Genomic DNA, 15,156 nt, shown 5'->3' with positions numbered 1-15,156 from the left:
CGCACACGCTGCACGCCATCCTCATCCAAGGACCAATATCATTCCAGCGGATGTGTTAGGACGTTGAACCATCAGCAGCCGCTTGGAGTATTTTTCGGTTGTCTGCCGGGCAGTGTACGCCATAGCCCCTGATATCCCAGACTATTGGATAAGCTAGTCTTGCGTACTTGGAAGGAACCATGGACGTGCCCTTGCATTCGCACACGGGGAAAAGAAAAGCACGTCTGGATTGTCTTGGAATCCTTCAAAAGCCACCATCGTGGAAGTCGCAATGGATGGTCAGAAGTTGAGACTAGCAGTCGCCCGTTTTTCCAGGGTAGTGCCTACCTTTGAGTGTTGGTTTCTCATTGCCCCACGATATCGTGTCACATAAGGATGCAACGGCCTCCCGGACATGTTCGGTAGCCAAAGTCTGAAATCTTATTCCGGTTGTGAGCCCTAAGCTGAGAGACTTACCGTTGTCAGCTCTAGAAGATTGAGATGTCTTCCAGGCAGCCTCAATATACATCGTTCAGCACACATGAACTGGTGCTTGCATGTGTAGAGACGAATCAATGTGTGGACGTTGAAGTGATATTATTTGAATTGCAAAATGGCAGGGAATCTCGCTTGTGACTCGAGTCTCGACTGCTACCACGACCAGAACTCGGCGCTTCCTCCGAGCAACAAGAACATCTTCCTAAACGTCCAGGATGTGACGGCTACAAATGTTACATAAACAACGGCCCGATTTGCTATTTCTCCGTCTGTTCTCGGTGTGATTCTGGAAGGACCGAAGCTTCAGATATTTCAATGTCGTAGCTTACCATCTCAGGACGCCCACTTGGTCTATCTCGACCCTTACTGCAATAGATCTAATGAGATTTCTTTGCTGCCTGATATGAAGGTCATACTGGTCGGACTTGTATGTGTCTGAAACCTTGCCTAGCCTCCAAGAGTCACGGCAGAGCTCCACAAACGGCACTTGGGGAGAAGGAGCATTTATCACGGAAGTCCTGAATGTCAAGGATGAACGATGTAATTTTCTGAACTTTATCTTTCTATAGAATAGCAGGTTCTCTTCAAACAAGACGCAAAAAAGAAAGAAAGAAAACTGCAGCACCTTGTCTGCAAATGCTGAGCTCATCCAAGAAGTTATGGACAGCATATCTGGTGACTTGGCAGCTCGAGAGTGGCAAGAATAAGACCACAGTGTCAGTTAGTTAGACGGGATGAAAGTCGTACCATCCTCACGGATAGCGGCTTCGAAGGTATCGGCAACTGGATGAAGTTGCAGCGTGTACTTGATATGAGGCCCGCTGTTCGTTGCTTCTGTGACTTCTTTCTTGGAATCCTTGTACAGCATGAACAAGTCATCAGCAAGTCCATCGACGCGGTTTTGAATCGATCTTGCTCCGAGCTCACGAATGTAGTCCTCGGCAAGAAACTTGCACAAGTCTCCGTCCCTCAGAAGTGATAGATGGACATGACCGACAGGGCGTGGGGGCCTGCTGTGTAGATCAATCGGAAGGACGACATCGTCTCCTAGTGTTCTGAGGAATTTGTGATTTATGACCGCAGCCTCATCGCGGCTGAATGGGAAGAACGGCAGGAAACTGCTGATACGACCTGTCACGGCAGGCTTACAGACGTTAGTAATACTCTAAATGCTGATTCAGAAGCCCAACTCACCGTGTACGCTTCGATAAAGAGTTTGTAGAGATCATGCTGTAGTGGCTTGATAGATACATGACGCTTTTCGCTGTCACTCTTGCCTTTGAGATTCTTGTCGTAAAACTTCGAAATTAAATCATCGCCTTTGTTCGAGGCGAGAACCCAGATGGATTTGGTCACGTCCAGAACTGTATTCGAGCGCAGATCCATGCCAATTCTGTATTGAGAGTCAAAACAATTCTCTTGGGAATATGAGGAACAACTTACCCAGTGTCCAAGATCGTGAGAAGAGATTCGCGTACTTCCTGCTTGGTTTTGTCGAACTCGTCCAAGAAAATAACGCATCGCTGTCCCCCATGACTTGCGAGATAGTTGTTCAAAGGCGACCCACCCAAAGATCTTTGATACCCTGCAGCAGCACCAAACAAGCTCATCACAGTGTGCGTTTTGCTCATATCAACGTTGCAGATGTCAGTTCCAAGAAGTGATCCGAGGCTGGTCGCGAGCTCTGTCTTGCCGTGACCGGATAGACCAGCAAATGACAGGACTAGCGGGCGCTTCCTGTGCATCGTATCATAGGCCATGATCTTGTTCATCACGGCTTCGAGTGCATGATCCTGTCCAATGATGTGGAAAGGTAAGTGAAGGATACGCGGACAACCAGAGAGCTGAGCCAGCTGACGTTGTCTTGCTGTCGCGAGTTTTGTGAGGCTGGCACGGTTCAGATGATACCGAATGGTGAGGTTCAGAGTTTCCACAAGAATGAGGCGATGTTGCTTCTTCACCCAGGTGGCCGAGGGATGAGGAGAACTGTCCTTGTTGTGATCTGCAGTCGGCATTTGGATGTACGTTGACCACATGTTCTCCGGAATGCAGCGCGGATCGGCACCATAGGAAAGTAGAAGCGCGACCATCTTGTCGGCATTCTTGTAGGTCCATTTGGTCCACATTATGGTTGCTGCAAGCAAAGGGATGTTGTTGGGGTCTTTTGCACATGGATCGGCGCCATATTCCAGAAGAAGCTCCACGATGTCGAGTAGATTTCTCTTGACGGCGTGGAAGATCACAGAATGATGACCCTGAATAGTGTCTGAGATCTTGTCCTCGACAGTCTCGCGCTTGTGACTCTGGAGATAGTTTTTAATCTCGGCTGGGGTGCAGCCAGCCTGGATTCCCGCTGCCAAAATCTTGGGGGTGAAGAACAGATACGTGCTTGCCGAAAGAGTGTCATGAGGTAGCTCAAAGGGCTCCAGGCGCAAAAATTGAGGTAGTTCTGCCATGGGTGTTGTGATCTGTATGATACAAGCAGAACTAAGCTAGAAGTATGGCAGCGGACGCCATCTTGTATAGAGTTGCTTGTGTTGTCGTAACATATATCTTGAGTGTTGCCTGGAGAACAAAGGGAGCACAAATGCAATAACGTGGTCTCTAGGACTCCGGGTTGAAGAGAGCCAGTTGAGAGACCGCAATACATGTGATGTTGAGACCCTCCAGTCTTATGCAGGGACGCTGGCGCAGTTTGCTCAAGACAGGTTTTGAACGGCGTCTCATATGTGCATCCATAAAGACTCGTGTAATGCGAGACATGTGAGAAAACACAACAACTCGCAGAATCGGCGCCCAACAAAGCTCAGTCGGCTGACGGACAGTACGAGTCCGTGAGTTGAAATGGGTAAGAAGAGCGTCGCAACTTCCTCTACTGAAAGAGAACTAGTTTACAGCTGACAGCGACAGGCACAGTGATCATGACGAAATGAGTTTTCTCCATTGAAATCTGACTCTTTGACCAGATCATCTTTTCATGGACTTTTTGATTCAAGCATCGTTCTGTGCTCCTACGATGCTTTTCTCTTTGGCAGCCCAACACTATGCGGGTTCATTTCTTGCCGTGTTCGATCCGGATGTATACTTTTTCATGCAGTTGTTTTAAGGCCTCAACGCTCATCCTTGTTCTCAACGACCGTTGGACCTGTCCAGAAATCCCAAGTGCTTCATCCTCTCTGCGTTGACTCCGCTGAACTCCCTGCGCCGTCTTTCCCTTTCGTCTTCGTCCGGACTGTTTGTTGTGGGTGGGGTTGCGACCTGCATGGGTGACTGGGCGTATTTTGTTGTGCGCTGGTGAAGTCCGCCGGCAGCGCCTTTGATAGAGAAACCTTCACCACTAGAGTAGTCTTCGCTAGTCCCTTGCATTTCGTCATCACGCATATCTCCAGCTGGCGGAGGTGGAGGGGGAGGTGGTGCAGGTGCAGAGACCCTTGCCTTTTTGCCTTGTTGGTCATCTCCTTCTGAGGCACCTGCTGCTGAACCTTCCTCTTCTCGTGCTCGCTTCAAGACAGCCGGACTTGTCATAGCAGAGAGGTCGTTGCCATCGTCCAAGTCGGCAAGAGTTGTGGGTTCGTCGACGTCGGCAGCCTTGGGCGAATCGATTTGCATCGGCTCCGTGTCTCCTTGGCTTGAAGTTTGTCCTTTGCGTTGGTCGTGCTCTTTTTTCTTCACGACAGCCTTCTCGAAGAAATCTGTCACGAACTTCTTGACTGCCTTCTCTTGTCTTGGGTCGATCTTGTATGGATCGGCGACACGCTTGTTTTTGAAATCGGAGTTGACAAGCTTTTTCGAACATTCTTTGGCGAAGCGCTTAATATCCTCTTTGTCTAGTTTGCCCCTGTATTTGTTTGCGACGTGGATGACGGATGGGAAGAGCTACATGAATGTTAGCTTCAAGGTGTCGACACTGTTGTGCATGTTCGTGACAAACCGTATTTTCGTACACCCTCTTCTGTTTCTCCTCGGGTAACGAACGCCACTTCTCATCAGGCTTGGCTTTCATAGGTGTCTCAGTCGGTGTCGCAGTGGCCGAAGGCTTGTCAGTGTTTGGTGTTTCTTTCTTGTTAACGATACCCTGAATCAGATCCTCGAGTTTCTGCGCTTCGGACAAGACTCTGGGCGGCGGTGGAGGTGGTGCATTCACCGCTGATTGTGTGGGCGGTGTCCATTGCACTTTGCCATTGCCGTCGTAATAATAGCGAGAACCGTTCTGATCGAAAGCGACGTACCAGCCGGGAGGGAGCTCAACAGGATGGGGTCGAGATCTGAAGGGAGGCCTGGAGCCACCTTGGAAGAAACCGCCTCCACGGTGCGGGCCTCCTCCACGCGGGCCTGAAGGGGTTGCCTTGGCAGATGGTCCTTTGGGAGCCCTCGGTGCTTCAATCGATCTTGAGCGCGAACGGGATCTGCTTCGCTCGCGAGCCTTTCTCTCAGAACGATCAAGCCTCTTGTCTTGTTGTAATAGGTTGGGGTCTCGCTTCACACGCGGGATGCGGTAGGCGATTATAAGCTTGCTCCATTCGTCGAAGATCTTTCCAGCTTGCGACTTGACTCTTTCGTCTTCGTTGTCAAGCAGGCCCTCGACGGTGACATCGATCTTGGAGTCGGCAATCTTGTTGCGAGTCAAGCGGGGGATCTTGTTAAGAATGTCCAGAATTTGCAACAGGATGTTGGTGTCGTCGTTGTAGGTCTTGAGAAGCTTGTTGAGAATGACATAGCCGTGCATCTTGGCTACCTTGAAGAGTACGTTCTCGTTGTCGCAGCTTTGTATACGGTTCAGAAGCTTGACGATGATCCATTTTTCCTGGTTCTTGTAGATCTCACCCATGACAGCCTTGACGTCTGCTGGACCAAGCTGCTTCAGCTCGATGCTATCGATGTATTCTTCATCGTCCTCAGAGGCCTTCTTCTTGCGCGGCTTTTTGGTGTGAGCGGCATTCTCCCAATCCTCATTGCCGAAGATACCGAGAGCCTTTTGGATGTTGGATGAGAGCTGGGTTCCACGGTCGTCGGTTTGTGTCTTGCCGCCAATGAAACCGGAGCAGTTTGGTTCGCCGCAGTAACAGGGTTGGGGGTCGGCGCCGTAGCGGTCGACATTGTAGTTGAAAGTGAGTTCTTCTCCGGCTTCAACGCGGCGCTCGGCGAAGATGCCCATGCGGAGTCGATCGCCAACAACCCATTTGTCGACAAAACAGTTCGGGTTGCACGAATGGTTGCAGAATCGGCCGAGGTTGCCCTTTTTTGTTGCATCAACAAACTCTCCTTTGCTGAGCGACATGAAATAAAAGTGTTTGATGCCCTCTTGGTCATATTGGTGCATGCGCCGTCTGAAGGCGGGCTCTGAAATGACTTCGCCAATGTATTCGAAGATGAAGTCATTTTGCTTGAGGTCCTTGTTAGCACGCAGACCAAAGCCTTTCTTATCGGTCTTGATGACAGAAACATCGGCGTACACCTTGCGCTGGAAGCGCTGGTTTTCGCAGCCGTCTCCGCAACCGCAATCCTCGGGGCACTCCATCTTGGTGGCCCGGTTGATACAGTCCGAATCCTCGCCGCAGGCATGATTGGACTGGGTGTGCGCGTCTACAAGTAGCGTTAGTTAACAGCAGCTATGGGATGCGCATTATGACATACCCCATTCTTCGACACAGTCACATTCGAGCGCCTGCTCTGTGGTGCCAAGATGCTTTGCGCCATAGGTGCAGTCGGGCAGGACTTCGAAGGTCGAAGTGGCTTCATCAGTAGAGTCGGGCAGATCGGTGTATAATTGACGGGGGCCAGTGATGATTTTATGCGACATTGTGCGAGACAGCTTTGGGGCTTTGCCAGGCTCAATCTTGATGCTGAGATCGCCACCTATCGTCTCTTCGCGCTCACCCTTGACCGCCGGGGATTGTGTAGCGCTTGGATACTTCGAGGAAGGCGTTTCTGTCTTGACTCTGCGGGGAGTGCCTCCATTAGACATGGGACGCGCCTGCTGGTCTTCGGCGACAGTAGAAGATTCGCGTGTTGCGGCGCCCTCGCTTGTATCCACTGCTAAATCCATCTTTTCCACCTCGGTCGTGAGGCTCTTGCCTCTGGCATCTCGCGGGCCGGGCATGGCGGTAATGTGATTTGGCGAAATCGTGCGTCGCGCAAAACCAGAAGGTCGTTCGTGGTGTTGAATTGACAGGATTTAAGCAGCCCCGGATTCTTCGACACTCTTGTAGCCAAAACGCATCCCGATGGGCCGGCGGCGCTGTATGGAAGGAGACGGAAGTACGAGTGATGTAGACGACGATGCGTGGCTCGTTGGCTTCGCCGAATTACTGAAAGTGGGAAACGTGCTCAACGCATGTGGCGAGCTCTTGGAGGTATGGATGGAATCGCAGACGGCAGGCGAATAGGCTCGTGTAATGAACGCTTGCAAATGAACGTTTCTCTGAATGCGATTTAGGTCTCGAATCTAGAGTAGGTACTTGATGGCCACTTTCACATACATTGACTACAGCTGGACAGAGTTCCCTATGGCAGCCTTCTCATTACCCTCCGTCGATCGCAGTAACACGGACTGTGCAATGAAAGGAATAAGAGAGGTTTGCTGTGTCGTGTTGCGACTGACGGCAGGGATGGATGAGATGGACGCCATGCCATCTTCTTCAACTCATCCACCGTTTCGCCAGAAGCTTGGCGCGCTGACCAAAGACCTGGTCACGGCTGTCACCCTGGTACTGTGCAAGTAGCCACAGCCAAACACACGTCGATCAACTCCAAGACAGCTTGCTGTCTATATCGAGCACGCAAACCATCTGAATGTGTCTCGGTCTCGATTGATCGAGTCAGATTGGTGTCAGTTCAGCCACCACCTGGCTCATTCCAACTTTTGAGCTGCAGGGAGGTATGTTTGCCGCGGAGGCTCATAGTTGTCCACTCGCAATGCGACCAGCGCGCCCTACAAGTTTTGCAAACGTAGAGCAGATACTTGTACTTACTTGAATAGTTGGATGCTAGCATAGGTACGGCATGCAGTAACATTGCCCAAGCCGTACCTGTAGGTTAAAGTTTAGGCGGATTGTAGTGCTTGTCGAGACTACTCGAGTACAAGTGCAAGGTGAGCCGAAGCGAGCTGGCAGCAAGAATGTTGAGAAACCTTGGTTGAATTCTTCTGGAGAGGAAAAGACATCCACCAGGCGCGCACTTGCATGTGTTTCGATGCAATGCAGGTTCTGATACGACGCGGAAATTTTGAACTCGCAGTACAACCAGGGTTGGCGGTCCCGGCAATCTGGAGTGCAGTGAGGAGCCGTCTGTCTGCGAATCTCAATGACCCACGGCCAAGAACCAATGAACCGACGAGGAGATACTCTGGAAATCGGTTGCTCTTTGTAACTGCGTGGCTTCATGTAAGAACTGACGAGGCCTCTGCTTTAGCGTAAAGGCATCCCGGGTTGAGAATCCGCGTAATTTTGCGCCGAAGCGAAGATCCAAGGCCCTACTTCGCAAGGCAGGATGAAACTAGGTACTGTCGTGTGCTCGCCGACTGTCGCGATTAGACCATCCAGAGGTTGAACGTCGACAATTCGTTCGTGGTGATGGCTGTTCTTCTCCGCGTGTGACCGTGCCTCCTGGGCGGATTGAACGAACTCCCCGCACCAGATGTCATGGTTTGCAAGATGTGCTAAAGCGTAAAGACAAGGCTGAATTCTAGCAATCAAGGTGAGAAGAACAGAGCCAACATGCCGAGCGTTTCATGTTGGGTTGCCGTGTACCGGGACGAGCGGACCCATCGCAAAAGCGCGGGACTCTCAAAGCCGAGAAAAGTCAACTCAAACCCAGCCTCCGGATCGCGCACATGGTCTGGTCTGTTCCGACAGCAGCAACAAACAGTTTGCTGGGAACAGGTAGGTCTATATCATCTACGGGAAAACGTCTGCAGAATGTGGCTACTATATCCATACTCGAGGATCACCCACACAACCCGGATTGGCGGCATCGTTTGGCCTTGGTGAAGCATGACATCCATCTTGCAGGGAGATGTGCGCCAGGATGCAGTACCTGCATGCATCAACCTCGCCCTCTAGAACCGAGATCCCAGCCCTCTCTGAGCCTTGACGAACCCCATTCTCCACTCTGGTTCCATGCTCGCGCCTTTTTTCTTCCCTAATGCTTAATGATTGTAGTTGTTTCTTTCCTTCTCTGCGCCTTGTGAGGTTTTTCTCGCACTTCTCTATGCTTTCTTTCAAGGCAAGCAGTCTTTTCCGTTTCGTCGTCTGACTGACGCACTTTCGTTTCACCAGCTGCACTCGTTTCCTTTCTCATATCTGAGACTTGGCCCTATTTCTTTGTAATACATGTTCGCCTTCTTCTCTTCTTCTTCGTTACTTCTCCGGCTCGTTACAGAATGAACCCTCGGGACGTGAGCTTCAACGCGCACGAGCAACTCGAGATACTGGCCGAAATCATCAAGTCCAGCAATATCCATCCGGACGTGCTTGTCCTGTTTATACGACAGCACGGCATCAATCCAGATTGGGGTAATGTGGCGCTACCAAGGGGTATGTATCTTGCGCTTACGCGAAGCGGCTCATGAACTGACTAGCTCTTCCAGGACGAACAGTTAATCAATGCAACAACTGGTTCTACAGTGTCATGAATCAACCTGGACCGTCGGGACCTGCTTCGGGCCATATGAGATCTCAAAGTCTTCAGGGGCCCGTCCCAGCATCGTCGCTGAAACGTCCATTCAGTCCGGAACAACATTCCTTTGCAGGTGGCCGTCTTCTTGTGCCCAAGCCACCGATGTCTACTATCGGCAACATACTCAATCAACCACCCGAGCCACCAAAAAAGAAACGTGGTAGACCCACCAATGCAGAGAAGGCAGCTAGAACTCAGCAAGAGCTTGCACATGGGCAATCGTTCCGACCTCCCCAACGCGCACCTCCGATCGCAAGCAGCAGTAGCAGTGCTGTTGCACCGGGTCCATTATCAATTGCAACGCACGCTGCTCAAATTGCCATGACGCCGCAGATACGCGACCAGCCCGTCAGCGCAGGTGAATCCGAGAGTTCGTCTAGCAAGAAGCGAGGTCGTCCTTCGAATGTCGAGAAGGAGACACGGCGATTGCAGCAAGAATACGGCGAGCCTCCCGAAGTTGCGTCAGGCCCAAATCGCCCTGGTCCATCACGATATCCGAATATACTCTCTCCCGACGAAAGCCTTGGAGAAGCTGGTCCTAGGAGGCAAGAAGGCTCACCACCAGGCAGAGGTGATGCGGCAACTTACCGATAGTTCTTGCATTCCTGGACACTCCATATCCAGCAATACACAAAGATCCCGATCGCATCTTGATGTTTTAACGACATGCCGCTACGACCGCATACTTCCATTGGACTTGGTTCGTACTGCGCGATACTGGCAATTCCCTTCGACCTCCGATCTCTTTACTCTTAATTTCCTTTGCCTTTACATCTCTTTTGTTGGTTTCACACGAAACATAATGACGGTTGGATCATAGTGATATATGATGATTTGACGGCCTCACATCTACGGCCTCTGATATCTCGTTCTCTGGACGGTGTATCTCTCACGAATTGGCATGCAGGCAGGCACTTTTTGGATTTTGCCATGGTGATGGTTATAGAGCTGTAACACGACGTAATACGATTAATCAGAGCCTAATTTATGCATTACACTGCACCTGAAATTGAAAGCCGCTCTTCGACGGGTTCGATGACGAGTTCTTATTAATGCTCTAATGTCACGATACTCTCAAAGCGTCTGAAATCATCAGCGGCCAACACCCTCTCGCTGCGGGTATGACCCTGCCTAGAAATATGTCTTCTTTTCTCCCCCAATCTGACACTCCCTGTGCCAGCCTAGCACACTGATTTCTTGCGTACTGTTACTGCAGTATCCCTTTGATGATGTGTCGTCGTGTCTAAGGATATGCTTCCCTCTCACCACTCAGTTTGCAACAAAATCTTGTTTTGTGTCACCAACACAAGCAAAAGTCGCACAAAACATTGACATCAAGAAGCGGTATTTAAGATTGACTTTTAGAAATCGTGCTCGCATAAAATAATAGTATCTTACAGAATCTACTGACCCAATCCAACGCTCACAAACATGCAAAGGTCGTTAATTGGAAAATTATAATGACACAGCCGCCCTGCGGCTCCATCCAGTTTTACCACCCAAGTCTACGTCAACCAGCTTCAACGAAGCTTGATCAATTGTCGTATGGCGGTCTTTTGTATTTTGGTGTACGTCCAGACATTGTATCCGAAAAATGGAGAGCTTAGGGAGCTCTAACGTTGGACTTGTTCTCGCCGTGCTCGGGGTCCTCGTGCTTCTTGACATGCTTGCCCTTCTTCTCGTCGGCGGACTCCTTTTGCTTGACGGCAGCTTCGCGCTCCTTGATACGCTCTTCCTCAGCGGCGACCATGTCTGTACAGCGTTAGTAATAAGTCTCGAGAATTGGCGAAAAGTGTCAATGTTGCTTACCCATCCACTGGTCCTCACCAGAGTAACGCTCGTGGTGAATCTTCTTCTCAATGACGTGCTTGTGGGTGGGGTCGTTGGGATCGAGGACCTTGACGGTCTCCCAGCGGCCCTGGCCCTGGTTCTTGTCCTTGGCCTCAAGTGCCAAACTGGCAATGACGACAGCCAGAGTCAAACCCTGAGCGTAGACACGAGCCTGAACAAGCTTCTGCTGACCACTCAGGTAGGGGTTGCGACCGACAATGCCGAAAGCAGTGGTCATTGAGGCGAGCCATGAACCAAAGACAATGCTGTAGCGGTTTGTCGAGGCCCAGTCTTGCGCACGCTGGGAGAAAGGCTTCTGCGACTCGAGCTGTTCTTGTAGCGTTTGCTGCTGGTCGGTGTATTCCTTCTCGGGATGGCGGCTAGCCTCGAAACCACGCGAGTAACGGTCGGCATTGATAATGGCGGCGAAAGTACCAGCACTGGTGATCAGGAAGGCGCGGAATGGCAGGGAGAGGCCGCGGAAGGCTGGGTATTTCCTGCTGGCGCCCAGGACACCGACAGCACCAGCTGCTGTACCGAGCAGACCACCGATAGTACCTCCATAGACGGTAGCGCTGCGTTCATTGTTAGCAGGGCTCAATGGCACGAGGGTGGGGTCACGAGATCGGAGACGTACTTGTAGTGCTCCTGCTCTTCTTCCTTTGTGAGAATCTTCATGATGTGCTAGTTGTGTTTGGGATGGGAAAGTGGGATGCGATTGGGAAGTGGGAGGAGAGTGTTTTGATGTGTATGACGACTTTGATGAGTGAGGTCAAGATGTACAAGCAAGATCAGGTCGTCAAGACAGAATAATTAATAAGAGCCTAAGTCCGTATCTCGCCGATATCACACTGACGTACACGCCACACGCAGACACCGCGGCGTTTGCAGACCTGTCAAGACTCAGTCGCATCCTGAACTCTAAAGCCTGCCGATTCATGATCTCAAGGCTAAAAGGCCTTGCCGAACACATGTTGGCGTCATTCTGTTACTAACGAGTACTGATCTGATCAGAGATCCGAGACCTCTGCGAGCATCATCCGGCTCGAGTACTGCTACAACATGTTAGGATTCTGCTACTGAGAACATGCTCAATGTTGTCAAGAATCCAAGAGAAGACCAGGAGAGACCGAATAGACTCTGCTCTCAACAGAAACTCTCCAAGCTCATGGATTTGTGCGTTCCAATGGCTGCTGACGAAATTCTGGCAGTCGCGAAAGCAAGTGCTTGGCGTGGCCGGCGTTCAGGCGATCACATGCATTTCCCGACTTGACCGAATCTCGGTCAGAAATTCTCAAATTTAGCAAATATCTAGCCACCAAACACCATGCCTCTACCACTCGGTAAAACCGTCAAGGCCCGCGCAGCCGACGAAGACGACTACGAAGAATACTCGGGAGATGATTCGTCGCCATCTGTCATCGAGACTGGCGAGAACGAGGCCGACGAAATTTTGAGCTCTTCAGATGAAGACCAAGAGGAGGATGTCAAGGACAAGCTGAGCAACATCTCATTCGGCACGCTATCGAGAGCACAAGAGTCAATTTCGAAGAAACGCAAGAGGCCTGCTGGAGGCGATGATGAGAAGGAAGACAAACTTGAAGCTCTGCGCGCCCGCCTGCGAGAGCTGAGAGAGGCCAGCGGTGTCGAAAGCGCACCCAAGAAGAAGAAGAAGGACAAGAAGGAGGATGGAAAGTCTACAACAAAGCCGGCAGCAAAGAAGTCACGGACGACCAAGAACGACAGCGACGACGACGCTTCAGATGGTAGCGACAGTGACTCGGACGAGGATGGCGCACCACACGCCCGTAGCTCCAAGCACGCTCCCATGTCGCAAGTATCCAACAGACAGGTCACTCGCAAACGCCAGGTCATTGATGTGCCCAAGCGACAAGTTCGCGATCCTCGTTTCGGCCCGCTAGGTGGTCCCGTAGACGATACCGAAATCTCCAAGAAATACTCCTTCATCAACGACTACCAAGACTCGGAAATGGCCGAGCTCAAGGCCGCCATCAAGAAGTCTAAGAGTGAAGATGACAAGGCCGTTCTCAAGCGCAAGCTGCTCAGCATGGAGAGCAAGAAGAAGGCACGCGAGAACAAGGAAAGAGAACAGGAAGTCATACGCGAGCACCGCAAGAAGGAGAAGGAAGCCATTGCACAAGGCAAGAACCCCTTCTACCTGAAGAAGTCGGAGCAGAAACAACAGGCCTTGGTCAACAAGTTCGACAGCATGAAGTCCAAGGACAGAGAAAGACTCATCGAGAGACGCAGAAAGAAGGTCTCGCAGAAGGAGAAGAAAATGATGCCTGCTCCCAGACGCATGTAGGCTTCTTTTTACTGTCACTGCAGCTCATCAGGTACTTTATGCATCAACTATCATGATCCAACCTGTCGAATTACAGCATCTTTGCATCCCACACGCATCTTCAGCTCAGAAATGGTTCGAGTATGATGAAGTATTTTCAGATCATAAATTACCTAATTATCCAGAAAATCAACTGCCCAAAGAATATTATAAGAAGATTCGTCTCATGGAGTCGCACTCAGACCATTACTCTTGCGGCTCCTCGGTCTCCTGCTCGCCTTCCTCGTTGTCTTCCTCGCCCTCTTCCTGCTCACCGTCCTCGGCACCTTCCTCGGTCTCTTCGTTGTTCTCCTCCTCGTTCTCCTCGCTGTTCTCCTCGTTGCTTTGCTCCTCGTTGTTTTGCTCGCCATCGTCCTTCTTTTGTGCTCTGGCTTGCTCCGAGTCCTCCAAGATAGGCTTGACTGAGTCTTGTCTTGGGTCGGGGATTGACTCCTTCTCGAGGTTCCACTTCTGCATGGCGATAATGATGTCGACGGCAAGCTGTCCGTTCTTTCTGAGGGCCTTGTCCCATTGAGGGGGCATGCCAGAGTTGCTGGTGACCAGGTTTCTTGCGACACTGCTGATGAGCAGCTGGCGCATGGGAGACTCGAGGTCGGTGTTGGCGTAGATGTATTGCACGCGGCGGAGGGCAGGGTAGGTGTCGGACTCCTTGTACCAGTTGCGCACGCTTTTGAGGACTTCCAAGGTAAGATCACGGATCTCCCACTTCTCGGCCTAGCAGTTTGTCAGCTCTGATTGCCCGTTAGATGCTAGAAATTGCAAAAACTCACCATCAAGTACAAGTCGAGCAGAACAGTAAGGTCCTTCTCCTCCTTGGGAGTGGGGGTGTAGCCACTGTAAAGCCAGCCAACGAACAGGCGGAAAGGCTCATCTTCCTCGTCGGGCAGACCATATTGGCTGTTCTTGTTCTCCTTGCTCTGGAAGATGTTTCTGAAGAACTTGCTGCGGTAGCACAGAAGCTTTTGGTGCAAAATCCAGTGAGTGTTCTCTTGACCGACATAGATGTCGACCATGTCACGAGACAACAGCCTATAACCACCGTTAGCATTTTGGCTTCATCTAAACTAAACTTCACGTCGCGTGAACGTACTCGTGAAGAGGCTTATCTTGTTGTTCTGCCATTGTGATAGGTTGAAAGCTAGTTTCGGTGAATGGAAAGTAATTATATAAATTCGAAAATGTCGAGAAGGTCAAAGCTACCGAAGGACTTTGAAGAGACGAACGAGGGATTGGGTATTTATTAGAAACAGGGAAGAAAGGGTGGCTTGACAGGACTCGAAGAATGAGGCGCAGGCGGCAGGACTTCAGCTTATGAGAAAAAGAATGGCTGGTGAGACCAAGGGATCTGAGAGGCAGGTATGCCCTTGGATTCTTGCGTCACTCTGCAGTTCAGAACGTCACTTTCGCCAAAACTTGGATAGCGGGGCTGCTTCTCCAGCCGTTCCACGTGCGATTCTCCTGAAGATCGCCAAACGTCTATCGTGACTGCTGCCGCTTTTGAAAACCTTCCAATACTTGAAAAAGCTTTAGCGACTTCTTATTGATGTAAGCCCAAAAAGTTTGAGTTGCAGACGAGGACAGACGGGACAGTTCCAGGCTCGAGTTCTCCAACGTCGACGCTCTGTCGACTACCTGCGACCGAGCTTTGCATCGTCTTTGAATATTCTGTTAAGTTCGTCTTCTTATCGAGGTTAGAACGACGTAGCAGGGATTGATGTAGCTGTGAGCCGGCAACGAACCTCTCTGTAGCTACACGCATGCTAGCTTTGGCACACCGAGGTGATAAAGGAGCCATCAAAGACAGCTAG

General features: G+C 50.8%; 6 protein-coding genes across 6 annotated transcripts; 2 read left to right on the top strand and 4 right to left on the bottom strand.

Moving 5' to 3' along the window:
* Positions 1-1,198: 1,198 nt before the first annotated feature.
* Positions 1,199-2,933, bottom strand: M438DRAFT_353989 (P-loop containing nucleoside triphosphate hydrolase protein; the record flags this gene model as incomplete). Its single annotated transcript, XM_029906923.1, has 3 exons — positions 1,199-1,621; positions 1,672-1,870; positions 1,921-2,933. 3 exons carry the CDS (start codon positions 2,931-2,933, stop codon positions 1,199-1,201), a joined length of 1,635 nt encoding a protein of 544 aa, XP_029762031.1.
* Positions 2,934-3,606: 673 nt separating this feature from the next.
* M438DRAFT_373380 (uncharacterized protein) lies at positions 3,607-6,442 on the bottom strand (the record flags this gene model as incomplete). Its single annotated transcript, XM_029908416.1, has 3 exons — positions 3,607-4,353; positions 4,409-6,060; positions 6,112-6,442. The coding sequence occupies 3 exons, from the start codon at positions 6,440-6,442 to the stop codon at positions 3,607-3,609; spliced, it is 2,730 nt and encodes a 909-aa protein (XP_029762030.1).
* Positions 6,443-8,456: 2,014 nt separating this feature from the next.
* Positions 8,457-10,132, top strand: M438DRAFT_396015 (uncharacterized protein). The gene is made up of 2 exons (XM_029909244.1): positions 8,457-9,011; positions 9,065-10,132. The coding sequence occupies exons 1-2, from the start codon at positions 8,858-8,860 to the stop codon at positions 9,745-9,747; spliced, it is 837 nt and encodes a 278-aa protein (XP_029762029.1). The 5' UTR covers positions 8,457-8,857; the 3' UTR covers positions 9,748-10,132.
* Positions 10,133-10,495: 363 nt separating this feature from the next.
* M438DRAFT_344278 (uncharacterized protein) lies at positions 10,496-11,888 on the bottom strand. The gene is made up of 3 exons (XM_029905187.1): positions 11,621-11,888; positions 10,963-11,558; positions 10,496-10,905 (listed from the first exon to the last, which is right to left on the bottom strand). Exons 1-3 carry the CDS (start codon positions 11,659-11,661, stop codon positions 10,757-10,759), a joined length of 786 nt encoding a protein of 261 aa, XP_029762028.1. The 5' UTR covers positions 11,662-11,888; the 3' UTR covers positions 10,496-10,756.
* Positions 11,889-12,310: 422 nt separating this feature from the next.
* On the top strand, positions 12,311-13,309 carry M438DRAFT_373376 (DUF947-domain-containing protein; the record flags this gene model as incomplete). The annotated part of the gene is made up of 1 exon (XM_029908415.1): positions 12,311-13,309. The coding sequence occupies one exon, from the start codon at positions 12,311-12,313 to the stop codon at positions 13,307-13,309; it is 999 nt and encodes a 332-aa protein (XP_029762027.1).
* A 225-nt stretch (positions 13,310-13,534) lies between these two features.
* On the bottom strand, positions 13,535-14,470 carry M438DRAFT_373375 (uncharacterized protein; the record flags this gene model as incomplete). The annotated part of the gene is made up of 3 exons (XM_029908414.1): positions 13,535-14,062; positions 14,119-14,377; positions 14,439-14,470. The coding sequence occupies 3 exons, from the start codon at positions 14,468-14,470 to the stop codon at positions 13,535-13,537; spliced, it is 819 nt and encodes a 272-aa protein (XP_029762026.1).
* Between the last annotated feature and the right edge of the window lie 686 nt (positions 14,471-15,156).

Source organism: Aureobasidium pullulans (genome assembly GCF_000721785.1).
Source record: "Aureobasidium pullulans EXF-150 unplaced genomic scaffold scaffold_6, whole genome shotgun sequence".
NCBI lineage: Eukaryota > Fungi > Ascomycota > Dothideomycetes > Dothideales > Saccotheciaceae > Aureobasidium > Aureobasidium pullulans.
The sequence above is the reverse complement of the archived record's forward strand: the minus strand, read 5'-3'. Positions and strand labels throughout refer to the sequence as shown.

What these genes read in the sequence shown, in the direction of transcription:
- M438DRAFT_396015 (XM_029909244.1), top strand. Translation starts at nt 8,858, where the DNA reads ATGAACCCTCGGGACGTGAGCTTCAACGCGCACGAGCAACTCGAGATA. An exon ending in TAATGTGGCGCTACCAAGGG is followed by an intron (nt 9,012 to 9,064) that starts GTATGTATCTTG and finishes TAGCTCTTCCAG; the next exon opens with GACGAACAGTTAATCAATGC.
- M438DRAFT_344278 (XM_029905187.1), bottom strand. Translation starts at nt 11,661, where the DNA reads ATGAAGATTCTCACAAAGGAAGAAGAGCAGGAGCACTACAA. An exon ending in GAAGAGCAGGAGCACTACAA is followed by an intron (nt 11,559 to 11,620) that starts GTACGTCTCCGA and finishes CAATGAACGCAG; the next exon opens with CGCTACCGTCTATGGAGGTA. An exon ending in TGGTGAGGACCAGTGGATGG is followed by an intron (nt 10,906 to 10,962) that starts GTAAGCAACATT and finishes AACGCTGTACAG; the next exon opens with ACATGGTCGCCGCTGAGGAA.